This window comes from Gymnogyps californianus, chromosome 3 (genome assembly GCF_018139145.2).
Source record: "Gymnogyps californianus isolate 813 chromosome 3, ASM1813914v2, whole genome shotgun sequence".
Lineage (NCBI taxonomy): Eukaryota > Metazoa > Chordata > Aves > Accipitriformes > Cathartidae > Gymnogyps > Gymnogyps californianus.
This window is the reverse complement of record NC_059473.1, coordinates 127,366,244-127,393,165: the sequence shown is the minus strand read 5'-3', so window position 1 is coordinate 127,393,165 and position 26,922 is coordinate 127,366,244. Positions and strand designations below refer to the sequence as shown.

The 26,922-nt window shown below is 44.7% G+C and overlaps 1 protein-coding gene across 1 annotated transcript in view; it reads left to right on the top strand.

The window, feature by feature from the left end:
- Positions 1–24,121, top strand: part of RAB10 (RAB10, member RAS oncogene family) — a 49,712-nt gene extending 25,591 nt beyond the window's left edge. The window contains exons 2-6 of the mRNA XM_050893176.1: positions 2,500–2,560; positions 13,895–14,033; positions 19,080–19,169; positions 19,687–19,788; positions 21,785–24,121. Of these exons, the coding sequence (XP_050749133.1) occupies positions 2,500–2,560; positions 13,895–14,033; positions 19,080–19,169; positions 19,687–19,788; positions 21,785–21,868 (476 nt within the window). The 3' untranslated portion in view covers positions 21,869–24,121. The remainder of the gene's footprint in view (positions 1–2,499; positions 2,561–13,894; positions 14,034–19,079; positions 19,170–19,686; positions 19,789–21,784) is intronic.
- The last annotated feature ends 2,801 nt before the right edge of the window (positions 24,122–26,922 follow it).

The following is a 26,922-nucleotide window of genomic DNA, read 5'->3' as shown; positions in this document are numbered from 1 at the left end:
TACTTCCTAAGCCTTGATGCTCAAAGACCAGTAACCTAAAGAATCCATAAATAGCTTCTGTCTTCTTTAAAGCCGTGAGTTCAGTTTTTGGTCAGACTTATACCAGTTGCTTATAGCAATATATGGGCCCAAGACTTGAAGTTGGAAGGGGACCCAGAAGTGAGCCAGAAACCTGGGTTGATCTGCCTGTAAGGAAACTTCGTGGTTGAATTGTGTGAGCTATACTGAAGTGTAACAAACTTTTCCTAATTTTTCATTTGAACGTATGGAGTTACATGAAGTGTTTAATAGGCTGGCAGTATACTTCCAGGTTTTTCTGTGAATTCCAGTTTGCCCTGTTGAAGTTGATGAGTACCTTATCGACACTTAATGAGGGGGTAATTTCATGCTCATCTTTAATTCATTAGTTCTGTCATTATCCTCCTGTGATAGTAATATGTCCATTCTGCACGCTATTCAATTTTTATGCCTGTTACCCTCTTAAACTCTTTCCTGAAGTTAATGTTACTGGAAACTCCCCATACCTGTAATCTCTTCCCTCTGAAGCCTTTGTGGTTCTGCCGGCACGTTGTCGCCGGCGACTTCTTTGGAAAGGCCTAGAACTGAACGGGCATTATAGCGATGCAGAAGTCTAGCTTTTGCAGTGTGTTAAAACTACTTTGAAAGTATTTAGAGGCAAATAGTCGTTGCTATTTATAACAGTCTTTCTGTTATGAAGGCTGAACTAGTAGTATATTGTAATTGGAATGGAAGCTGAGTATAACATGGGATTAGAGATTTATTTTATCCCCAAATACTAGAGTTAGCTAAATCCCTCTCAGTGCAGAGAAGAGTTAATTTCCTTGGCTGGGTTAATAGCTTACTTTATCTTAACGCATAAAAAGTGAGTGTCAAACATCCTGCTTTATCTGGGCAGAACCTAAAAGTAAGTGTTGCCGTATAAAATACTTTTATTTATGATCTTTTGGCAAATGCTATGTTCATTTGTTCGATAGCATTGCTGTGGAGCACTACATCATAGCAAACAACTTGGTTAAATGCTGCAAAATGTGGGGATAGTTAAGTGTGTTTGGGGCAATTTTGTGTGTTGACTATTAATCATTCAGCGCGTTTATTTTTCAAACCACATACATATGATACTAGCTATATTGATTCATAAATTTAACTTAACATGAATGATGAAGTACTGCTTTGGCTAATTGGAAAAAAATGGAGCCCTGACCTGAAACGGAGATCTGAAGGTCCCAAGCTGACGTCCTAGAATTAGTGGACAACCTTGGCCTTTAGTCACTGTACTGCTTTAAATCGTTAGAAAAGGGGAATTTTGCCCCTTTACACTCTGACTCATATTTATGAAGTACTTGGTAACCGTAAGAGGCTCCCTGAGGAGCTGCATTTGGTATTCATTTAAGGGTTATTCTCCATTTTCCTTTTTGGCTGCATGTGCGGTACGTGTCCATCTAGCAAGTACTGTTCCTGCCCCTGCACAACACAGGCCTGTGGGGACAGGGATTCTCCCCCCCCCCCCCCCCCCCCCCCTCGCCTCCCCCCCCCCCCCCCCCCCCCCCCCCCCCCCCCCCCCCCCCCCCCCCCCCCCCCCCCCCCCCCCAGTTGTGTAACCTTTCCCAGAGAGGCTCTGGTATCCTGATTTTTTATGTGAAAAGATTTTACTAATTTAATATTTCAGTGTTAAAATGAAGTAGTGTGTGCAGTATATAGAGCCAAAAGGAGTTGGACTTGGTAGAGTTTAAAGCAGACTTCCCATATAGACTTCTTACATAATAGTATGTTTCAGAAATTCTCTTTAATCTTACTTGGTATAAAATGACCTTGTAGATTTAGCAGGGAAGTTTGTGATTGCAGCTGCTGGCATTTAAAAAGTCTAAATATAAACAGATTTTTGGAAAGCATGAAAAATTATCAGTGGTGTTTCTCTGATTTAAATTGAAAGTCAGAACTCTGGCATCTAATTACTGTCAGAGCATTTTGAGAAGATGTCTTGTAGCGTTCCTGCTCCTCTGATGTAGTCTGTACTAGTAATTCTTGTAGGCAGTTTTGGGAAGAGAAGGTTGAAACAAGACGTGGTCCTCAAGCCTCTTCGCTGTGGAGGAGCTGGTGGGGGAGGTCCTTATCCTGGCTTGTCTTCCATGGCATCCACCTCTGTCTGAGCCCATCTGTTCTGGGGAAGAGTGATTAGTTGTATACATTGCACAAATGAGGTTTCACCAAGGTCTTATGCAATGGTGTTCACATTTCCCTGCCTCGGATGGAAATTTCTCACCAGGTGCCTGCAAGGTTGTATTTGCTTATTCTACGGTTGCCTCTCCATTGGATCATAGTTACTCTGTTAAAGTAAAATGGTAATCTCTCAGCCTTTGGTCTTTCTTCTTTGTTGTCTGAAAACAGCTGCTGGTTCACAGAAGAAAGTTCTGAGTTGATGTGGAATTGCTTTTTTGTAAACAAATACTAATTACTTATTTATGTGTTTGTTTATTTTAGGGATAGACTTCAAGATTAAAACTGTTGAATTACAAGGAAAGAAGATCAAGCTACAGATATGGTGAGTAATACACCCAAGAAGCTATGGGGTGGCATCCTTCTGGATGGCTTCTTTCAGAGACAGGTTTTTGTGAGAAGAGTTTACTCTTTCTGAGATTACATTCAGGTATCTAATTTTGTAGCTGTGTTTTGTATTTTCGGTAGCGGTAAAGGTCCATGTGTTTCCCCTAAACATTTTTTAAGAAATAGGGAAGAGATCTGTGTGTTGCGTTTATAACCACTGTTACTGACTGCTCCCTTGGACAGGCTATTGGCACATCTGCTGTTTGGGAGGACAGGATCCTCGCAGTGTGTGATTTAGTGGGAAGTGTTTTAAAACTGGAATTCTTAAATTAGGAGTTGCCTCGAATCTAATATAAATTGACTAGTAGCCTTGCTTTTGTCAGCAAGAAAGTGTAATCCACATCTGCACTTATTTTATATTTTTCCACGGTAAACTGTGGAGAGTTTCTCAGCTGGCTGAAAACATGGCTGCTTTTCTGTAGGAAAGTCTAACATGAGGCAAAACTTAAACTCTTTCCTTTTAGCTTGCTATGCATGTCTAAGTAGAGATTTTTCTTCTGTTTTAATAGCCCTGTAACAAGTCAGGTCAGGAAAGCTAATGGCTTCTCCTAGCCTCTGTTTTTGTTTAGACTCCCTCCTCAACCACGTACATGTATTGCTGGTGCATTCTCCAGCTTTACTGAGAGTTCAGAACTTGACTTTGTTTAGGACTTGAATTTGTCCATTTTGTCCCCCACTAATAAAAATCTTTTATGGTTTGATAACGTTGACGTTTGTAGATGCAGGTGGATGGGTTCCAGTTAGAAGGAAGCACTGGTCTTCCTCTGTCTGAGGAAAACTGGCTGAATGATTATCCTTCCTAATGAATGTATTCTGAATCCATCTTGTTACCATCGCTCTGAGCATCCACCTTGGTCTCAGATGTTTCTCGATATCCCAGTCCAGCAAGCAGAAGTTGGCTGACTTAGTTATTTTGTTTTGTGCCCTGCAAGGGGAAGAGTTGTCGAAGTTGATTTGTTGTATAAACTGGGCAGCCAGTCGATAAGGAAGCACTTGGATGATGAAGTAACTCAGCACGCTGGAGTGTCTTAGCGGGGAGCCACAAAGGGTAACCGTCTTCGCAAGGGCAGTGTTTTAGATGGAGCTGCCTGAGGAAGGATGGGCGTAGATCAGCTGGGAAGCGAAAGCAGAGCAGTGGAAAGGAAGGAACAGAGAGCATTGGCTAAAGAGGCATTCAGGTGTAATGCAGCTTCACTCATTGACTTGCTGGGCAGCTCTTGCTGTATGAGTTCACCAGACTGTTAATGTTCTGATTTTCAACCCAGATCAAACCATAACTTCTAACAATCATTTTGTGCCATATTTTTTACCCCAACAGGGTAGGTGCTGTGAATTACTGTGGGATAAAAAGGTAGAACAAAACATTGGAATGACTTGAAGTGTTAGATTAAATTTAGGAAAAAGTCATCATGAAATGTAAAAACTGAAAATATGGAATACTGAGGATGTTTAATGTGTATATAGACAAAGAAGCAAGCCGTAGTGAAGCTGTACGCGTTGTGGGTTTTAGTGGCTTAGGGAAATGAAGAGGGGTTTGGGTGAGCTGAGTTTTCTGAAATTGCGACTTTTAAACGTTGCAAAGTTGGGAGGTCCTTGTCTGAATCAGCTTCTTGTTCCTGCCAGTTTAAAATTTCACATTTGAAAAGAAACTTGGAAAGCAGAAAATGAAGTTCCTATGGCATGCACTTTTGATGGAAAAAATAAAAATGAAGAAATCTAGGCTTTGTAGTTTCCAGCTTTTCCTGTACAAGGAGTTTTGCCCAGCAGTGGTTTGGTGGCTAGAACAGTAGTGTCTTTTGGTGAAGATATTTTGTGCAATGCATCTATATTTAACCACCGCTTCCTGTATTTAAACTCACCCTGTACTTCTAGGAGTTGTGTAACGTATTTCCAGAACTACACTTCACTCCCGCTGCAGCGGTTTAGTCAGCAAGGCATGCATTTAGTGGAACATTTCCCTTGTAAACCTGAGGCTGTTCTTGTGTCCAGATGATGGGTTGTGCTTTTATAACTGAAATACATGCACAGGAGCTAATGTAGGTGAATCAACAGAACATGTCTTCTGAGTTGTAGGTAGCACTGCCACTGGGACACAGCTCCATACCTGATTAACCTGATCAGAAGGTAACAAAAGACGGGTGGTGAAGAGAAAACAGACTGTGGGTTAAGGACAGGAGATGAGACCCTTGGCGCTTGTGTGCTTTCAGTTAGTATTGCATTGCAGGTGTGCTTGTATTTATGGAGCGTATCCATGCTCAGAATTTAGAGGAGGAATGACTGCTGTTTCATTTGGGAAACATCTGAAAACTATCGTCCCATTTGTGAGATTGCCTGTCAGTTTGCCCTGTTTCTTGTACGCACGTCGGAGCTGCTTCTGGTTGCTTACAGAGACAGGATACCGGGTGCAATGACAGCGGCCCAGTCCACGAGTGTAAGTCCAGCCGCGGCTCTCAAAGTGTCACCGTATCTTTGTCCAGCCTTTCGTAATGCTGTTTTCTTGCTTCCTAACAGTCCCTTGTATTGTTAGAAGCAAAGGCAGTTTTGTCTTGTCATTGTTGCTGTTGTTATCATCATCATCATTATTATTATTGGTGCTTATTCAGATTGAAACCTCTTTATTTTTTCAGAATAGTGACATTCAGCTGTTTGCGAAATGACAGACGGTGACAGAATTTTGTACCTTAAAGAACTTAGTATGTGTTAGCCATTTCCCAAATATGACAGAGTTTCTTTACATAGGGTTGCTCAATGTTTGTGAAAGAACTGTGTTCGATGGCTGAACAAACCTGTCACAGAATAAGGTTTCTACATCAGTGGGAGTGATTATGTATTTGATTATGTAGCATTTGCTATTTACATAGGTGAAAAGTGTATTTCTTTTCACATACAGAAAGCAATAGAAATAAACTGTTCCTTAGTTTAAGATTGCTATATTGACCTGCCTCTCGCTGATCCGTATAATCCTCCATCACCCACATATTAAATCTTTCTCATGCTGCTGTTGTCCTGGTATAGGAGTTGCTCTCTGGCTGCCTGCAGAGCTGTCACTGTGTTTTACTGTGGCTAGTACTGGCTTTTGTACTCCCTGGGGTGGGGGTGCAGTCGCAACCGGCAATTAGTTTTACAGAAAACAGATAAAACTGGCACTTTCTAATATAGCTCTGCTCCTTTCCTACACAGCGGGATAGCTACCTACCTCTCTTCCTGGGTGTGGAAAATGAGCAGACGTGGCAGTATCTCAGTCATGCCTTGACCTCTAAAATATATATATAGGAGTAAAGCAAGAATACAAAGGTCAAGCTGAGTTAAACCTTGCCAGAAGCGATAAGCAACTTGATACTTCATAGCTATTAAAAAGCAGGGTTGCTGTTCAGTAAGGATCAAGCTAGGATTAAAATGTTTTCATATTGCTCCAAAAGTAAATGTGCCTGTTGCAAAACAATGTTAAAATGGGGAGAGGGGAGGTTGGGACAAGAGGAAGCGGAGAATGGTGGGACTGGGTAGCGAGTGGGCCTATGTCTGTGTGCAGGGAGCTTCTGGAGGAGCCTCAGCTAGGCTGGGCAAGCCTGGTGTGGTGCATGGGCTGCAAGAAGGAGGAGGATGGGACACAGCTCTCGGGACTGGCCTTCTGAAGGAATGAGCTTGTTCAGGGCAGATCCATCAGGAGGACTACTGGTATGTCAAATTCTGGGTGGAAGCACGTAAAAGAATCGAGTATCTTCTCGGTTAGGTTATGGTACTACTTGTCTGTTTAGAAAAATTGTTGATGTGACAGTATATGATACGATGCCATATGGAAAATCACCGATGGTGGGCGTAGTACAGGATTTAGGAGAAAGGAATTAGAGTAAAGATTTGGGGGTAGAAATGCTTATGAAGGGTGGGACCTGGGAGGGTTGACACTGATGAATGTCTTGAAAAATACTAATACAGTAATGCTCATAGTACAGAGAAGGGAGGGAGAATAAAAGAACCAAAATGAGAGATTACTGCTCCGGGAAAAGATGGTGTCATCATTGCGAAAGTGATGAAATGCTTTAGAGGAATAGAGTAGTAGAACTAAAAATTCAGCTGTGAAGAGTGTAATATCATACACTCCAGGAACTCGTATAGAATTGCTTTGAAATGGAAACCAAAAGGCTTAGGCATCCTGTAATTCACTACACTTAATAGCATAATGTATCAATTGAAAAATTAAATGTGATTTTTCTGATACTGTGGGTGCGATCATTTCCAGTGGGCAGAGAAGTGTCACAGTCTAACGTAATACACAATTTTGATTAGCGTGCCCTAGAAAGAAAGGGGCAAGTAGGAAGATCAGAGGGATGTAATAGCTATTTTAGGAAGAACAACTGGAAAGATTAGGATTCATCAGGATGTCAGAGAAGTGACCAAAGCACATTTTTAAAATCATGAGTATACTGGACAAGGTAGGTGGAGATTGTTATAACTCATTGCCTTTTCCAATACCAGAACATTAGTTCTAGCATAAGGCTAGAAGGTGGCACATGCAGAACACAAGGAAATGAAGTTAAGCTGTGAAACTCCTCACCACAGGATGTTGTGGTAGCTGCAGATGTACGTGGGTTCACAAGGGATTTCATGAAGCAACAGTCTTTTGGACTGTTGAATACACAGATGTGATCTCTGGCTCCAGAAGTCCTTGAACTACACAGAAGTGGAAGCTGGAAAACTTCTGGTCTGACCAGGTACGGCTCTTAGGCGCTTGTGAGAACGCGCAGAAGTCAAATCTAGGTTTTTCATCCTGGTGAAGTGAAGGCTGAAAGGAAATATTACCGTCATCTAAAAAATACATAGTGGTAGCAGACACAGAAGAGAAGGAAGGACTCTTTAAGCTCGAGGACAGTGGAAATCAAAGTTGCTGGAAATCCACCAGCAGGAGTGGGAGACTCTGGGAGAAGCTCTAGTTCAGCATAATGGAAGTGAAATAGAGAAAGGGGAGTGTGGAGGGACCCAGATTGGCCAGGTATTTCAGAACAGAACGTGACAAACAAAAGGATCATGATGGATCCTGTTCTGCTGTTGCAGAAGAACTTGCTGCAGGAGTCCTCTTTCCATTCAAGAATGTTCTGTGAAAATTGGTTGCAGAAAATGCAGCCACTTTCTGGTCTGTCCGTTCACAGACTCCGCAGTCTGGGGAGACAGCTAGGAACTGTAAGAGGTGATCCTGAAGGTGGATTTACAAGATGTTGATATTGGGAGAGTGAATCCAAAACAAAAAAAACCCAAACACCCTTATGCTGACGGTGGAATGGTGGAGGGATGGGGTAGGGCGGAAAGCCGTTCAAGAAATAACTGCAGTATTTAGGAACAAGTTTCTAGGGATTATAAGCAGACTGGGGTTATGTGAGCAGTGGTGAGTGATTAGCCTTTTCAAGAGGTCCGTATTTCAAGTCAAGAGTAGTAAGTAATCCCAAGTTTCCTTAAACAGCCACATGGTGTATATGGGTCTAGTCTTAAACTAGTCTTAAACTGATCTTAAGGAGTAACCAAAATATATGGGTAGAGCTGTATGAAGAGTTAGTTTTGCAGGGGTTCATGGGGACTAACAGTTGTTGATTCCTCACTTGTGAATTTTCCATTTACCAGTTCTCATGCAGATTGCTTTCCTGGCAGCCTGTCAGTGGGCAGTGTGTATTGTCAAGCCCGAACAAGGAACTCTGATAGACGGAGATGAATGACAGTAGGTACAAGTTAGCAAAGTGCTTGATTCTTGTGCATCTGGGACAGGCTTGTTTGCAGAGCTGCTGCCCCAGGAGTGTCTGTGCAGGCTTGTTGCAAGGCAGTGACTTGCATTGTTAAGGCCAGAAAGTTGAGATCTAAAAGGCTTGATCCTGAAGAGCTGCCAGAGCTGGGTAAGACAAATGATCTGTTTCTCTTCAGTGCTGTATGAAACAATCACGCTTGATAGTGTTGTATTAGTATGGAAGCAGTACAATGACAAAATTGCTTCTGTAGTAAACTGAAAAAACACTTAACTCGGAGAGTCGAAGACACCTAAATTTTTTCTTTTTTCCTACTTAGCTGCTACTCTGACCCTCCTGTCTTTACATACAATTTGTATGTCAGCCTGTTTTCCTACAGTCGTGTTGACTGATTCAAAATTTTAGAAACAGCCTTATTTTTTTAGTATGCAGCTCTTAACTGTGTAGAAGGCCATAAGGTAACATTTTTCTATCAGTGCATCTTTGCTGAGAACACTTTTACGTGGCTAGAAAAGTGTCTCAGAATTTTGTTTTATTCAGCAATGAGCTTGTTGCAAAAATAATCATCTGACCTGGAACGCCTGCCCAGGTGAAAGAAATGTGCAGCTGCATAGCTATCCAAAATAGTTATACGTGTGGTAATTCCCTGTTATATGCAAGTTCTTGCATTTAATAAGTATGGTGGTGAACAGCTAAAGCTGCAGACAGCACCACTAACTAGTGTACGATCAGTCTCATTAATTTTTGCAATTACCCTAGGAACATCTAGAAGTTAACTCTTGCTGCTGAGAGCTTTTGAGACTATTCACCATGCGCATAGCTCAAGGTGGAAGAGACTCTTTTGGCATGTCAGTCTGACTTCCTATAAAACAATTAGATAATTCACTCATAATTTTTTTTTTTCCCCCTGGCTGAATATTTTTCAGAAAAGCTGAAATTTGCCAGTCATGAAATATCTTCCAGATGTTCCTTTGTGAAGGAAAGTCTTCGACCAGTCGCTAAAGCTTCCAGAGTGTGCCTGATGTCAGCAGTAGAGTTTCTTCAATGCAGTATTCTGCTGTGTAGTTTTAAAAAATATTACGAGAAGAAACAGTGGGACAATAATAAAATTGTTAGGAATATTTAATATGTTGGCGACCTTTATTTTGAGCTGTGTGGACTGGAAGGATCTTCATAGATCATCAGTTATAATCTCTTCTTGTTGCATCTGTGTAAATCTTTCATAAATCGTAGTACATTTTAAGGTTTCTTTAGTCTCTGCTAGGTCAACTGGAAAGCTGTCCCAGAAATTCCTTTCTCTGTTGGTTAAACCTCTAATATGATATAGCTTATGCATACTTTAATGTTGGCATGAGAGTAATTTAAATAGATTTTTCACTTTCCTTGTGCTTCTCCTTTCCCTAGTCCCACAGGACGAACTTCTTTGTCTTCATTTTGCAGCTAAACAAACCACGTTCTCTCAGTTTCCTCCTGTGCAGTAGAGCTTCATTTTCCTTAGCTATCTTAATAGTCCTTGTCTACATTTATTTTAGCTTGGAGAGCTAGCTAGCTTCCACAAATGTTTTTGCCTACATCAAGGATTTACTCCACACCCATAGCTTTGGAGCATATTCTTACATCCTAGAGGTTTGAACAAAAGAATGGAAAGCCAGGTCAGTAAACACGACATGCGGTCTCCAACTGTCTTGTGCCATTTGCTCAGGGTGGATTCATCAGTCGTAGGCAGTTTGAAAACCATAACTCATTTCCTCTGTTTGCTTCAGTCAGTTCTCTAATCTTGCATCCATTAAGCGTTATCTCTGAATAATGAATGGAGAATCCATTAAGAAGGGGAAAGGGCAAATATAGTACTTATTTAAAAAAAAAAAAGGGGGGGAAACACTCCAGGTTCTTTGCTTTTTCCCTCCCCAGCTTTCTTCTCATCCATTAGCTTAGCTTCAGTTGCCAGAAAAAACACTGGAGGAGTTAACTAAGCAAGTTAGTTGTAGGCACATAGGACGTGACAAGCAATGAGTAACAACTAACTGTTGCCAACGCCAACTTGTGTAAAATCAATCTGAATTCTTACTGTGACAGCTACTGGCCTTATCAGGAGGGGAGAAATCACAGATGCTGTATGTCTTGATGTTTTTGGTAAGGCTTTTCTGACACTATCCTGCTTGATATGAGCAAGTTAGGGGGAAATGACTTAGGTGAAGATGCTATCAAGTGGATACAAAACTCATGGCGAGAGAAAATAAATGATGTGTGAGTAAGAGTTCTGGTGAGATATTTCGCAGGAGTCTGTCCTGAGTTTCATGATGGGCAATGTTTTCTTTAATGGGTGAGGTAAGGGAATAGAGAGTATGGTTATTGTATTTAAGCTAAGCAGGAAAAGATGAAGTTGCGAAGTATAAATTGTGTAGAGGACTGGATTATAATTCAAATTGCTTTTGACTGATTGGAGAAATGTCATTGGCAAAAGTTCTGTGAAATTCAGTAGAGACAAATGCAAAGTTAGCAAGTTCAGTATGTGTAATCAATTACTCAAATGTCAGAAAAATCTGCTTAATCATGAGGAAAGGGAATGGGATGCGTAAACAGGCATGCCCAAGTCTTCTAGAAAATATTCCTGTACGAGGCTGGTAAGACTTCAGCTGGAGTAGTGTCCTGGTTTTTGGTTAGACATGGGCAAACTGGAGGGAGTCCAAAGAGAGTAATAGGTGAGGCTGTGTATCTTAGATGTTTGGCCAGTGAGTAAGGTCTAAAGAGCTTGAGGTGGTGTGAGAGAATTCAAGAGAAGGTGCAAGAGCTGTGTTTGCGTATGCAAAATTAGTTGTAGAAGGAAGGGAAATGAACTCCTCTAGTTACCTATGAAAGGTAAGACAAGGATTGACGGCCTTAATTTGCACTAAGGAAAACCCAAGTGTGCCATCAGGAGAAACTTCCAAATGGGACAGAAAGGAAATGAGAGAGGGGGATTCAAGCCAGCAGTCGTCAGAGGTCCCCAGCAGAACATCAGGCATCTTTCAGGAATAATGTGGGTATCCCTCAACATTTTGTAGAGCCAGGGAATGGACTAGATTGCCTCTTGAGGCTACTGCCAGCGAGCCAGACCTCTGTGCAGCACGGCCTGCTAGAACATCTCTCAACAAAGTGGTGCTCGGGTTTAGGATCTGGCCCTGTTCCTCCTCCTCTGCTCTTTGCCCTCTTCCTGGTGATTGTCATCTCCTAGGAGGAGATAAAATCTCGGGAGCAATCAAATCAAAACCATGATCTGGGGTCTGAGCCAAACAGAGCCGATAAGACTCTTTGAGAAGAAACTTTGTAGTGCTTCTCCCCTGCATCTCAGGAACTTTTCCTCCATGGCATCTTTCGATTTCAAGGCTTTTCATTTACTCCCCATTTGCCAACTGATACTTTGCCAGAAATCTGATGTGTGCTTAAACAAATTGATTTGGCAACTATGGTCAGCATTTGTTGGTTCGAGTGTAGGTGATGGGGCAGTGGGAAGAGCTGAGTTGTCACGGGACTCAGTGCCTGGTGGTGTCCATGTTCTGCCAAGGCATTTGCTGTGACCTCAGGAACAGTTGAGAGGGAAATGAGTTGAATTAGTTCAGCTGCAGTCCATCATCTTTTCTGAGGTTACTGGTTTGTGAGCAAGTAAATGTGGGTCTGTGGGTTGGGGAGGAACACTGCGCCTTTCTGAAGGCGGTTAGGAAATGTGTAATCTCAATTTAGTCCAGCTTAAATTTGGAGACACCTTTGATTCTACCTTGTCATAGAATGACAGAATGGTTTGAGTTGGAAGCGACCTTTAAAGGTCATCTGGTCCAACCCCCCTGTGATGAGCAGGGACATCTTCAACTAGATCAGGTTGCTCAGAGCCCCGTCCAACCTGACCTGGAATGTTTCCAGGGATGGGGCATCTCCCACCTCTCTGGGCAACCTGTGCCAGTGCCTCACCACCCTCAGTGTAAACAATTTCTTCCTTCTATCTAGTCTGAATCTCCCCTCCTTTAGTTTAAAACCATCACCCCTTGTCCTATCGCTACAGGCTGTGCTAAAAAGTCTGTCCCCATCTTTCTTAGAAGCCCCCTTTAAGTACTGGCAGGCCGCAAGAAGGTCTCCCTGGAGCCTTCTCTTCTCCAGGCTGAACAACCCCAACTCTCTCAGCCTGTCCTCATAGCAGAGGTGCTCCAGCCCTCGGATCATCTTCGTGGCCTCCTCTGGCCCCGCTCCAACAGGTCCATGTCCTTCTTATGTGAATAGAGTCACTGAAAACTGTCTGTAAACATGTAATCTGTTAGGTTTATGTCCTCTGAAAGACACTGTAGAATATGCAGTTAACTCCTAATTCTCAATGGCATGCAGGTTTTTTTAACCAAATCTCATGCATTCCATCAAAGGTCTCAGAATGAGATGGGAAGATAAATACTGTCATTAATCTTGCATGATCAGTTTTCAGCAGATTGCTTATAGAAATCAACAATTTAATCTTACAGTACATCTCCTAGATTTATTTTTCATACACTTTGATAAAAAATTTCAGGAATATACATTTGTAAGATCAAGTTAAAGCTTTATAAAACTGATCTGAAAACAAAATTCCTCTCAGTGTTAAGTCTGAGTTCCAGAAAATGTTGAGTGATCGTCTTCGTGGCTGCTGAGCAGCTGCTGAAATGGAAAGGGATCTTCTCAGGCATCATGGTGGTGTTGACTGGATAGTTTGGTCAAGTCATCGCTGGTCACGGTTCCTGTCTCTCCTGACTTTGACAGCAGCACTGGTAAACAACCTACAATGTTTGGGAACTTCCTACAGAAACTTGAGTACTGAGTCAGCTGGGTTTGTGCCGTGGAGCTGACAGTCCTGTTGAAATGTTGGTAGAGCATTTCTTGCTCCTGTTTTTGTGCTGTCTGTTACTGGCTTCCACCGAGGACAGAAGTCTTTGAGACACTTCCCTGCGATATGAGACTTGGCAATAAAAGTTTCTCCTTTTGGGTGCAAGTTTCAAGTTGTCAATAAAAATACAAAGTTTAAAATTAACAGACTTCTACCATGATTTGATATTGGGTTTATTTATTGTGGTAAGATACTGGAAGACCTACTGCAACCTACCACTTTGCTGTTCACCATTTTGCTGTTCCACAGATAGCTTCATCTTCTGCCACCTTAGTCGTGTAAGCCCAGTTAAGCGGTCCAGTGTTTTTTGTCTCTGTCATAGTTGACTCTGAAATGTGTTTTTAAAAAAACAATCCCCTTTAAAGTAAAATCCAGAAGAGAAACTTCAAACCAGAGTTTCTGTACCCTCATGAGCCTGGCTTACTGAAGCTTGCCCTTTTTGTTCTCTGAGTGTTCAGCTACATCTGGGAGGGAGTGGGCCTGCCTTGAAGCTGCTGCTGCTGCACACTGGAGTGTGTCCTACCACCCTTCGAAAACATTGCACATCCCTCGGTAGTGGTGCAATAGAGCACGTGCTGGGCCATCGCACACTTGTCTGATAGATATACCATGTTGGTTTCTTCAGAGCTTGCCTCTGATGTGTACTCTTGTCTGTTTTCTGCAGGGACACAGCAGGGCAGGAACGATTTCACACCATCACCACCTCCTATTACAGAGGTGCCATGGGGATCATGCTAGTATATGACATCACCAATGCCAAGAGCTTTGAAAACATCAGCAAGTGGCTCAGAAACATAGATGAGGTGAGTAATGTTTGTAAGATCCCGGAATTGAGCTGTTTGTTTGTGACCTATAGAGCATGTGATGAATCTCACAGAACTCAGCTTCTGGATTGCACCTTCTGCTTCTACCCTGGCAGAAGGTGTAAATTAACACAGGGGTTTGTGTGCTGTTCTTCGGCTGTCCTATGTTCCCTCCCTCAACTCTCCCTTCAACAATGGTATGAAGGATCGCAGGGGCTAGTGGTGTCCTAAAATGTCAAATTCATACATGAGCAAACTTTGTTTCTGTGCTGGAGAACACTTAGAGGTAAGGAATACATCTTCCAGTAAGTGGGAGTTGCAGTCTTCAGGAGGAGCTGCCACCACAAGGTGGTGTGCAGAGGAGCAACACTAAGCCATAAGCTGTAGAGTAGCTATAGAATATGTCACTTCTAGGACCAACCTATTTTATAAGGACGACTATGTGAATCCTCAAAGATAATTAAATATGACCACCTCCGCTCCCTCAAAATTGATGTCATGAAATATTTGCAAGTTTATCATGGCGGCTGCAGGTAGGATGGCAAATAGCTGTTGTTGAATGTTAGCAAACTACTCAAACCTGCATAGCTGATTTTTGTCCTTGTTAGAGGAGTACCAAACAAGGAGGCTGGTAAAATTTCAAGCAAGGTCAAGTGAAGCAGAAGAAACTGATGTGGAAACATTCAGTGCCTGGATCCCCAAGAGTTCATTGTCCACGCGTTCTGAGATGTTAGAGAGCAGCACATCTGTTAGTTCTTGCTTTTGTTATGCTGTTCCCAAATTGAATAAATGTTTGGATTTTCCAGCTTCATTATTGTCGTGGTTTAACCCCAGTCAGCAGCCAAGTGCCACACAGCCACTCCCTCACTCCCCATCTGTCTCCCCGCCCTGCTCCCGCTGGCATGGCGAGGAGAATTGGGAAAGAAGGCAGAACTCGTGGGTTGAGATAAGAGCAGTTTAATAACTAAAGTAAAATATAATATTAACAGTAATAATAATGAAATATAATAATAATAATAGTAATGAAAAGGAATATAACAAAAAAAAGGAGTGGGGGGAAGGAAAAACACCCAGTGATGCACAATGCAATTGCTCACCACCCGCTGACCGATGCCTGAGCAGCGATCCGCCCCTCCTGGCCAACTCCCCCCAGTTTATATACTGGGCATGACGTTCCATGGTATGGAATACCCCTTTGGCTAGTTGGGGTCAGCTGCCCCGGCCGTGCTCCCTCCCAGCTCCTTGCACACCTGCTTGCTGGCAGAGCAGGGGAAACTGAAAAGTCCTTCACTTAGGATAAGCGCTACTTAGCAACAACTAAAACATCAGCGTGTTATCAACATTATTCTCACACTAAATCCAAAACACAGCACTGTACCAGCTACTAGGAAGAAAGTTAACTCTGTTAATTCCAGGACAATATCCACCCCTTATTCTATACCATTTACATTATGCCCAGATCCCATGCTTTCTGATACATTTCCAATTAATCACCATCACTTTTCCTGTCTTTTAATATATATACACACAGATATCATTCCCGCGGTCTATGGGCCATCTCTGTCCAATGTCTGTTGAGTTCATTCAGTCCATGACTTTGGGCTCCATCTGTCGTAACAGTCTGTCTGGGCAGGAGGGATGATGCAAAGTCCGCTCAGTCGGCAGAACTGGATTGGGCTTCGGTGTGGTGCGGCGGGCGGGTGACATTGGGCGCAGCAGGAGGATGGTGTGTGGTGTTGGATTGTTGCATGCTGAAGTCAGTCCTGGTTCCATTGCTACTGCACTTCACTCAGTTTTGTCATATTCTCTTTCCAAGCAAAGTTTTTCTGAGTACAAAAACTCTGCCAGTATGCATAGAAAGGGTGGACTACAGGAACTTTATCCCCTTCTACAGCACGTAAAAGTTCTGATTGGGCAGGGCCAGCTCGATTGACAGATCCTCTAGTGTTGACTAACCAGGTGGCCTTTGCTAGATGTGTATCCCAATGTTTGAAGGTCCCACCACCCATTGCTCTCAATGTAGTCTTTAACAATCCATCGTGTCGCTCGATTTTCCCAGAGGCTGGTGCATGACAGGGGATGTGATACACCCACTCAATGCCGTGCCAAAACCAGGACAAGGTGTCGTGGGCCCACCGAGCCAGAAATAATTCACCCTTATGCTGCCAATCCAGATCTACCTGAGCTAGCCAAAGGGCTCTTCCATACCATGGAACGTCATGCCCAGTATATAAACAGGGGGGAGTTGGCTGGGAGGGGCGGATCGCTGCTCGGGCATCGGTCAGCGGGTGGTGAGCAATTGCATTGTGCACCACTGGGTTCCCCCCCCCCTTTTTTGTTATATTCCTTTTCATTACTATTATTATATTTCATTATTACTGTTAGTATTATATTTTACTTTAGTTGTTAAACTGTTCTTATCTCAACCCACGAGTTCTGCCGCCTTTCCTGATTCTCCTCCCCATCCCACCGGGGACGGGGAGTGAGGGAGCGGCTGCGTGGTGCTTGGCTGCTGGCTGGGGTTAAACCACGACAATTATTTTCCTAGAAAGCATGAAGACGGCCCTGTAGAATTGAGCGTCAGCAGATGGGTGCTGTCAGGCATTGCTAGTTGAAGCATTGAAGCTGGTGAAAGGTTCTTCCAGAGCAAAAATGTGATATTGGAACTTTAATTTCCTAGCATGATAAATGGGAAACTGTACTGTTTATGGAAAGGTATGCATTTTGGTGGGTACAGAAGCGGGGGGCAGGGAAGTAAGGCAGCACAGGAAGAGACTCAGCGACGAGTTGAATGTAAACTTGAAACCAAGGCCTTTAGATTCTGCAGTTGCTTTGTTTAAAAAATTCAGTAGTATCCAGGAAGTTGAGTAGTGGATGTGATTCATACCACTGTGTCTGAGAAGCGAGCATGTTTGCTGACCTCATGTCTTTAAATCTGTGTCACACAAACCTCTGCAGCTCATTTCAGGTGCATTGTGAAGGCTGCATGGTTACTGCAGTTTTATAAGGGATGTTTGACACCTTAGGAAGCTTTTTTTATTATGGACAAGCTCACTAACGGAGTGTGTTTGCAGAAATGGCGAGTGAAGTCAATGTTCTGAGGTTCTGGATGCAGTGTTGAGGCTTCTCACTAAAATGTGTGGCAGGTGTTACCCACTCACGTACAGGATTGCAAATGATAGTTGTGCATGAAGTAACTAAGTGCTTTGGTTTTACAAGGAGTTAATATTGCCGAGGATATTGTCTCAAGGAGGAGAATTTTCAGTAAGCCAGCTGCTCTTCTGAATTGCTATTCTGTGCAAGGAGGCTCTTCTACAGGATGCCTAAGCCTTGATTTAGAAATAGCCAGGAAACCTGGAGAAGTTGCACCTTCATCCTTGCTAAATACTTAATTATTTAAAGTTCACACGTTCTGCAGAGGTGTACTATGCCATGCACTTTTGCTTTGGGCTAGTAGGAATTAGTTGAGTTGCTCAAGTGCACAGTTTTGTACGTTGGGGCTGGCTGTATTTGAAAGAAGTCTGTTGCTGTGTAAGCAGTTTAGCGTGTCTGCATGAAAAGTTAACATTTTCAGGGTCTTATTCTACATGATATCTTAATCTACCTTTGCCGTCTGGTTGCTCTTCCGCCTTGTGACCTGAAGGAAAAAAAAAATGGAGGCGATTCTCCTGAGGAGTGTGAAATGGGTTGTTACTGTAAGCAGGAGTACTGGGTACATGGATCTCTTGCCTCTGTAGTTCTACTGGTAATGCTACCGTAAAGTAGTATTAAGGCTGTTGGAGTGAAAGTAAATTCAGATTAGGCTTTCCAAGAAGCTTCTCATGGCAGGTTTCAAAGTACTTCAGTTATCCACTTAAGTGATGCTTTGTGCTGTGGCTGCTGGAACTTTTCTGCTAGCCTGGTAGATATCTTTGGCATATTCTTTCCTTACTATGATGGATATTGGCAGTACTTCGATAACTGAACAGCCAAGGTATTTTTGCTCATTCAGCATTCCTTGAGAAAGCAGTGGCACTTGTGTTTGCCTTACAAAGGTGATTCCCTGTGTATGTGGTCCTGCTTTTCTTTGGATCCTGAGCATTAGGATGGCGCTCACTTCAGTTTTCCCTTTGCGATGTCCTGGTTTATGTGTGCTTGGTATACAGTCTGCGTTCCATTTCACTGCGTGAGTTTCTCAACATCTGTGTGAAGTACTTAGCAGATAGAGCTAAAGCACAAAGCTGACATGCGGTCTTGCTCTGATGATTGCGACATCAGAGCAACAGCATGATGCTAGAGAGCTGTAATTTCCCTTTGTTAGTTAACTCAGTAACTCCTCTAAAAAAAAAAAAATCACAGGCAAAAGGGTTTTTTACTAACTTCCCCATTACTTGGCTTTGCGGTGGCTAAAAGCATAGTTGCAGTTGTCAAGGAGACTTACCTGTCTACAATAAAACTATGCAAAGGACCCTTTAAACCCCAAAAAAGTAGTAGTGTCAGCTAGAGCTGCTCCAGTGCATGAAGCTTGGTTGTTGGCAGCTGTAGATGCGGGGCTGCCCTTGTCCTGTCACGTTTTGTGGCATCACTTCTGTGATGTGCTTGTCTAGCACACATAAAAGCTGACACCTCTACATGCCAGGCAGGAAGCTGATTCCTGTCCCATGTCACTGAATGCAAACTAATGAAGATTTGGTAGGCTGGTGTCATTAACTAGAAGGATCTGTGTTGCAGAACAGCACTTAGTCTTTTTCAGAAAGGAAGACTTCACGCTTAAACTACAGAAATAAAAAGGAAGGGGGAAAATAACTGGCATTGGGAAGGCAATAGAGCTGTGTCAAACCTGTAGCTGTTGTCTCGTTCCACTTCCAGGTTATATGAGCAATTTAGTCTAAAGGCACTGCCTGAAGAATGATTTCTAGCAGTCTTTGTTACAACTCAGGCAAGTGCAGGACACCGAGGCCTGTAAACGCCATGCTGGACTTCAAACAGCTTGGAAATACAAAAGTGAAGTAGATATTTACTGCTTGTTGGGGGAGATGTGTAAACCTGTCTCTTGTCTCATTTTAGCATGCCAATGAAGATGTGGAGAGGATGCTGTTAGGAAACAAGTGTGACATGGAAGATAAAAGAGTTGTCCCTAAAGCAAAAGGCGAACAGGTAAGTGTCAGACAAAAACTTGCTTATCAAAGTAAGCGAATCAGTGCCAAGACTTCCCGCCGTCTCCACGTGGCTGAGATGCCACAGCGGGATGTGCCAGGGAACGAACGAGGTAGCTGGGTTTGCTAATGGTTTGTAAGTCTAGGGAATCTTTTCTCAGAAGCTGCATTGCAAACAACTGCCATGAATGGAAGGAGTTCAGCTGCAGTTTCTGCTTTCTTTGATAACTAAAAATTTTCAGGCATCCTTTGTTAAGTTACCATGTGACAGGCTTGGATGGTATCTGTTGTCTTATGTCAGACATTGACTTGTGATTTAATACACTTTAATTGCTTTTTCTGAATCATTAAGTTCCGAATCGTCTTCTGTGACACTTTGCCTAGCTAGTACTTCTGATGCCTGCTACGGCCGAAAGAGTATTACATGCTTATAAATGCCGCTAATCCCTGAAGTTATAGCAGCACCAGTTGAATAACTCTACAGTAACGCTAACCACCTTCTTTCTTTTTTGGTTTAGATTGCTAGGGAGCATGGTATTAGGTTTTTCGAAACTAGTGCAAAAGCAAATATAAACATTGAGAAGGCATTCCTCACATTAGCAGAAGACATTCTTCGAAAGGTAGGTGCTTACAGGATTCATTTGGGGAAAAAAAACACCTTAAAATTTCAGCTCCTGTTGCTTTTGATGTTTTCCTGAATTGTTGCAGCTTTTGACTTTGGCAAGCTAAGACAAATGAGTCCCTGAAGGAGGAGTATTGTACATCTAAAGCTTCTAAGCTTCTGAAGCTTGTTTGATGTTTCGTTATTGTAGGGCTACTATGTAGAGAGAGCAGTATACATCAAAGAGCCAACTCATAGTTGTTTGGCCCTTAAACTCGTGGTTGTGTCGTACACGTGCTTGGAGTTAAAACATTCCAATTGGCGTGGAAGAGAATTGTCCTTTCCCTGCCACCGTCTCCATCAATACACAACATTGTCTAAAAACTCTTAAGCGCCTGTTGGGAAGAGTTTAGGTGTGGTTGATAGAACAGATGAAGGAGCTCTGTCACTTCCTACCTTGTTTCCAGTGATTAGCCCTCTCAGCCTCTGCATTTCGTTGGAGATTTATTGGATGGTTATATGGCAACCGAGAGAAGAACGTGGATCCCCACTTCATCCTGGTGGTTGGCTCCCCTTCCTGAAACGTACAGCATACCATAAAGATGGTTGTCTTTTCTGTGGCCTGTACCCAAATCTTTGTATGCCCAGAGCTACAGGGTACTGCTATGCTTGTGTCCCTGATACCTTTCATGAGTAGAAAATGCATCGGCTGCCGCTGTTTTGTTGCGGGGTTGAGCTGGGCTGGATACGTGGGTGGCTCCAGGGCTGGTTCCCGTTAGCTGATGTGCTCCCATAGCCAAGGGCTTGATTGACGCAGTAACCCCTGTGCTAGCACGTTCCTGCCTACGGTCAGGTCCTGCCTCTCCAGCGCTGAAACTCTGTGGAGCTCAAGAGACATGGGTTGGCCAACTCTAGCGTATGTGCTTTTGCTCCTAAATGAATGACCCTGCGTGTTTTTTCTGTGCTCCATCTTGGCGGTAGGGACTGCCTCCTGTTGAGGCTGCCTTCATCACTGTCTTCCACTGCTCTCCTGCATGCATGCTATTGATAATGTCGTCTGAGTTAATTGGCTAGGAATTTAGTGCAAGGTCAATGGTGAATCTTTTCACGACCCTTTTAAATACACATCTGCTCAACAACGTCTGGTTTGCCGTTGTAGTTCTGAGTTGTTTCTTAATTGGTTTTTGACAAGCTTTATGTGAGAAACTGGATGACAATCCCTGGCCTTTGGTAAACAGGAGGTCAGGCTAGCAAGTCTTACTGACCCTTTTGACCTTTAAATTTTTATTTTGGGCCTCAGCGTATTTATCTGAAGAGCAGGGGGGGGATTTGCTTTTGCAAGGCTGTGACAAAGAGTATCAGAAAAGGAATAGAGAGACCAAACTGCAGTAGTCTCATGAACATTTAGGTTCGTTTCTAAACAGCTGAAAGTAGATGTTAGCATCTGATCAAAACCACTTGACTTTGATTTTTGCTTTGGTCTAACCAAGTTTACATCCCATGACGCAGATGAGCCTGTTTTGTCCACTGCCTCGGAAACTGGTGTCCTGGTTAACTGGAAGGCAGATGCTTTTGAACAACCCCTCTTTATCCATAAATTACTCTGTGGTTTTTTAAGGTCATTAGTTCACATAATTTAACTTGAGCTTGTGTTAGTTGTACGCTGTGATTTACTTACTCCACCAAAGTCCAAGTGTCAGTCCTAAGAGCAGGATCTAGAAATAGTTTTAGTTTACTTTGGGGTGGTCCAAGTTCAGAAGTTTTTTGGTTTTTTCCCAGCTTTCCAGTTGTTTATTTAAAACAAAACAAACAAAAAAACGCTTAAATTGGTTTTGCGTACTTCTGCTGGAGGGGGGAGGAGGATTCCCTACGTTTCTGTGGAGCTCTTTGTCCAGAGTTTATTCGTAATATTATTTGGTGATGTCTTTTTGTAAGCCGCTGTCTCTTCAGCTCTGAATACTTTATTTCAGAATATCTCAAGAGCCATCTAACTCTTTTTACTTGTCTCATTGCAGACCCCTGTAAAAGAGCCCAACAGTGAAAATGTAGATATCAGCAGTGGAGGTGGGGTGACAGGCTGGAAGAGCAAGTGTTGCTGAACGTTCTCCTATATCCCCAATCGCCATCCACCGCCCCTTTTTTCTCGCTGCAAAACAAACCACTCTGCCCGTTTTTAACCTTAAACCAATGTTTTGTTCCTCATCTTAACAAGCTCCTGTCTCCCTTTGTTATTCCGTTTAGGACAGCTTGCGTACTATAATTTTCTCAACAACATGTATAGGAAAATCATCTCCGTGACTTCATTTTTTAATGTACCTGCTCAACTTACCACTACGTTTTGGTTGTATTATAGTCCTGTTCCTCCTGACATTAAAACATATAGCAATCATATTCAACTCTATTCTGCAAATTGTATAAGAATAAAAGTTAGAATTAACAATTTATTTTGTACAACAGTGGAATTTTCTGTCATGGATAATGTGCTTGAGTCACCATGTTCTCTAGATGCATCAGCAGAAGAGCCAGGAAAACACTCATTTTCGCCTTGAGTCTGTGAATGGGGTTTATTTTGTCCTGTGCCTTATGTGGAAAGGAACTTTTGTTTTCACTTTTTTCCTTTTCTTTTCTTCTGGTGGAAGCATGTGCAGGAGACATACCATCCATACTTGACCATTTTAAAATACTGAACTCTTTTGTGATTGCTTTCTGTAATTGTTCGTGTAATGCATCGAGGACAAAGGGTGGTGCAAAAAAAAAAAAAATACTGCATTTAATCTGCTGTGTCTCCTTTTTGGTGATCTAGCCATTCAGAACTGTTCCTGCTGCCATTTTTTTTTCCTCACTTGCAGCTCTTTCCTTTTTGCCTGCATGCTGCTTTTATTTGCATTTCTTCATGGTGTGATGTGTTAATTAAAAGGATGGCAACGTGGTATGTTTGCCAAAAATTTAATACAAAGCACTGATTTAGCTTTCAAGGTAAAAATGTTGACGATACCTACTAATTTCCCTCTAGCCAATGTCAGTTCACTAGTATATCTTCTCTCTCCTCCTGCATAGCCGTTGGGTTTTATGATATGGAAGAGTTATTTGCATGCACTAGTTTTCTATGGAGGGTGATGTGGTTGTCTACTTTATGTGTATGAATATAACATGCAATTCCCAAACTGACAGCAGTTAACATGAACTTTTAAGTTCTCTCTTACTGTTAGCCGCTCCAACAAGTTGTGCGGTAGCCTAGCAAAAGGCTGAGTGAAACTAGAGTTAAAAAAAAAAAAGAAAGAAAGAAAGGAGGGGGAAAAAAAAAAAGTTGGCAGTTTAATTTATTACCTCCCTGAAAACTTTCCATTTTCCAGTGTTAAAAGCTGAGTCACTGGTACTTGGGTCAGTCTTGCTCTCAATCCCGTGCTGTGGGAACGCGGCGGGTGATCCCAGCAGGGCTGCTGAGCCCCCCCTGGGATTAACTTGCTTTTCCAGCTCGCCTTCTGCGTTGCCCCGGCCAGGCTCCGGTGTCACCGATGGCGTGGCCTCGTCATTTCTGTAAAGGAAGGGGGTTAAGGACTGCCAGTCTGACTTTGTCGAGTGCTCCTGCCGAATCGGGCGTTCAGTCTGCAGGAGCGTTTGTACGTTCACTTGCCTTGCATTTAAAATACCACGTAGGAGAGCTGCTCCGGCCAAGGACAAAAAGATATTTTAAATAGACGCTTCTTCCTCCCCAAGCCTCACGTTCTCCTTTAAAGTTGGACAAGCTTGTGCCTCGCTCTTGTCCGCTTGGGTTTTGGACTGTCTCCGGTAAATAATTAAGTAGTCAATAACGCTGATTCGATTTTAATGAAATGACGGTGTTACAACATTGAACTTCTAGTTTTGAACGGCTTCCCGTGTAGTAACTTGACCGAGGTGTCTCCCTTTTCCTCTGTATTTTGGCATTTTTGTCTCCGTGTGTGTTAACCCTTCCCAGTCGAGTGGCTCTTGGGGTCGGGCAGGACGCGGGGGCTGGCGGATAAATCGGCACCCTTGCGTTTCTCACGTCCCGCGCCTGCCGGTCAGCGTTGTAAATAGAGTACGGCTACTTTTTGGTTAAACCTGCACTTTCTAACGTTATCAAAAAGGGAAAAATGGAGAAATATACATCAAGGGTTTGGGTTTTTTTTTTGTATAATCCTTGTTTTCAACGTGAGCTTTTTATTTGCTTCCAGGGGCTTGGCTCCCTCTGTGTAAATCCCTCGGGATCCTCTGTAGACGCTGTGTTCGTTGCAAGCCAACAGGTAGAGAACAGGCCACTCGCTGGTACTACTAGCTACCACCTCCGTTTCGTATTCTCCTTACCGAGTTAATAAACTGAAATATTTCTAGACGGTCTACTTCTGTTCATATAAAAACCATGAATTTTAACCATGTGGCTTGGCTTTTGTTTTGTGTTGTGGAGTGCAAGGCCCAGCCGAGGAGGAGTGAGCAACAAGAGTCGATGCAGATGCTAAAAAAAAAAACCAACAACAAACCAAACCAAAAAAAAAAAGTAATAATAATCATGTTGGAGGAATCTGCAGTAACTTTATTTCTGCCAGTATCTAAACTTCCTGCTAGCTAGCAAACTAAACTGCTTGTGAAACCTCTACTTGGAAGACACCCCCCCTCCCCAGCCCTGTGCGTGGAATCAAGCCTAAGGCCAGCCTAGCAAAGGATGCGAAAGCAGCTTTCCCCGCGCCAGCCGCCCCGGTGCCCGGCTTTGCCCGGTGCCGCGCCGGTGCCGGCGGTGCTGCCGCGGGGTCGGGGGGGGGTTGGGGGGGCTTTAGGCCGACCTAGCCGGCGGAGGAAGATTCAGCGCTACCTTTTTGTCACGGCAAAAAAAAAAAAAAAAAATGTAACTTGATTAAATTGGTCATGATAAACTAAAACCCGAGGTCGAATCTATCCTACCAGTGTGTGAACCGCTTTCTGTTCTGTCCTGTTCTGTTCTGCCCCGGGGAGCTGCTGGTGCCGCGGCGGTGCGGGGCAGGGGTAAAAGCGGCGCTTCGTGCTCTCGGACTCGGATGGTGGAAAAACAGCATCAACTTAAGGTCTAGGATTAATTCCCATGCCTACAATTTTTTACTTAATCTTTTAATATTTTTGCTACTCCACTCTGGCTTTTTATTTAAAACACATTCTTTTGTACCACTTACTGTATCAAATTGTATAAAAGATCACTGTCCCATTCTTGGTCATACCAAGAGCAAATAAAAGCTTTTATAAACTTGCATTGCTTACTTCCTTGGCCCCGTTAAATTCCCTTTCGCCAAGCCTTGGCCGGGGCCCCGGTGGCCCTGCGTGCCGGGGGAGAGGGCCGAGCACCGGCCCCGCTTGCGGCTGCCCCTCGGAGGAGGTGGGTGCCGGGGCTGGGACAAGACCCCCTCCCGCCCGCCCTGCAAAGCTTTACCTCTGGGCTGTAGCTGCTCTCAGCCCCAGCAGCCGTGACCGCTGATAAAACCTGGATGGCGCAAGCTGGTCTCTGCTTCTAAGACGTCGTCGGGCTGGGGCTCGAGCTGTTCTCCTCTACGGAAAAGCTTTAGGCTGTTATTTTTCAAGGGCAGGACTGTATTAAGTGCAACGGCGTGTCCGAGGCGGCTGGCATCTGCCTGCTCCTAACGTGGAGCCTCCGTGGGTGGGGGTACACCCGGCTCTTGGGCCCGCGACTGCAGCACCCCGGGAATCCCCGGCTCCTTGGAGCGGCCCTTTGCAAACGCATTTAAGGAACACGGCCGTTTCAGCCCTTCCCTCTGCGCACCCCCGGGTCCCGGTGTGGGTGCGAGCTACGGGCGGGTTTGCCAGCTTTCCAAGAGCCCCCGCTGCCGTGCCAGCAGCCGGCTGTATTTACAGCCGAGCTGATGTCCTTCCCCACCCAGCAGGATCCATTCACTTCCCAGTCCCGTCTCCCCGAGCTCTCTTGCCCACAGGGAGCGGGTGCCCCCGGGGTCTCCCACAGCCTTTGGGCACTCCTGGGTGGGGGACATCACCCCCCGCCTTGCGAAAGCTCGGCGAGGGGCCTGTCCCCATCCACCGTGGCATGGGATGGCAGAGCGGGGACGTGCTTCTCCTTCTTCCCTCCCGCTGCCATGGTGCCGGTAACCGGGAGAGGGTGTTTTTGTGCTGCTGTCAGTAATGCTGCCGAGGCTGCGGCTGCAGCCCCCCGGCAGCCCCTGGGTCCCCCTCGCAGAGGGACGAGGCCGTGGGGAGCAGCTCAGCCATCCTGAATCCTCCCCATCCCCGGAGACTCGTTAGCATTTTTGCAGCAGGGAGGGAAGAGCTCACGCCTGGCCGAGTCACCTCGGCTTGGCTGCTGCCACCACAAGGAGCCCGGGGCCTCGTGGACCGTGGCAGGGCCCGGGGGCTCACGGCGTGCCAGCTCTGCGCAGCCATCGCCGTCACGGTGGGGTTTGTGCGAGGGGTTCCCAGGGGGGGCTCAGGGAGAGGGGGCCCGGCAGGGACCTTCCCCCACGGACACCGGCCGGCAGCTCTCAGTGTCCCGCTTGTCGGTGTCGTCCCTGTCAGTGAGTCTTGAGTCTTTCCCCATCCTCCTCCTCCTGCTGTATCATCCCTGCTCCGTCCCCATCCCTGCTCCATCCCCGTCCTTGCTTCTTCCCCATCCCGGCTCCATCCCCGTCCCTGCTCCATCCCCATCCCGGCTCCATCCCCGTCCCTGCTCCTTCCCCATCCCTGCTCCATCCCGTCCCTGCTCCTTCCCCATCCCTGCTCCATCCCTGTCCCTGCTCCTTCCCGTCCCTGCTCCTTCCCCATCCCTGCTCGGTCCCCGTCCCTGCTCCGTCCCCGTCCCTGCTTATTCTGGCAAGTTTTTTGTGTGTCCCAACACATTCGGGCTTTGCCCCAGAGGACCCCACTGCTGCTCCCATGGCACCTTTGGGTGTCCCCCCCCGCTAGCCCGCATGAGGACCCCACCCCTATGCCAAGTCAGGCCCTTGAGGAGGGGTCGGGGTCTTCAGCACCCGTCGCTGGGGGCCTCTGGCAGCAGCCCCCGTGCTTTGCCTGCGGGTGCTCGGGGGGGGGGACAGCCGGGTGGCAGGGCCCCAGGGCTGGGCAGTGGCCCTGCAGATGCTTGCTGCTTTCTCTGCTCCTTCATCATCCTCATCCCAGGTCTCTGACCACCCTGGGGTGGTGG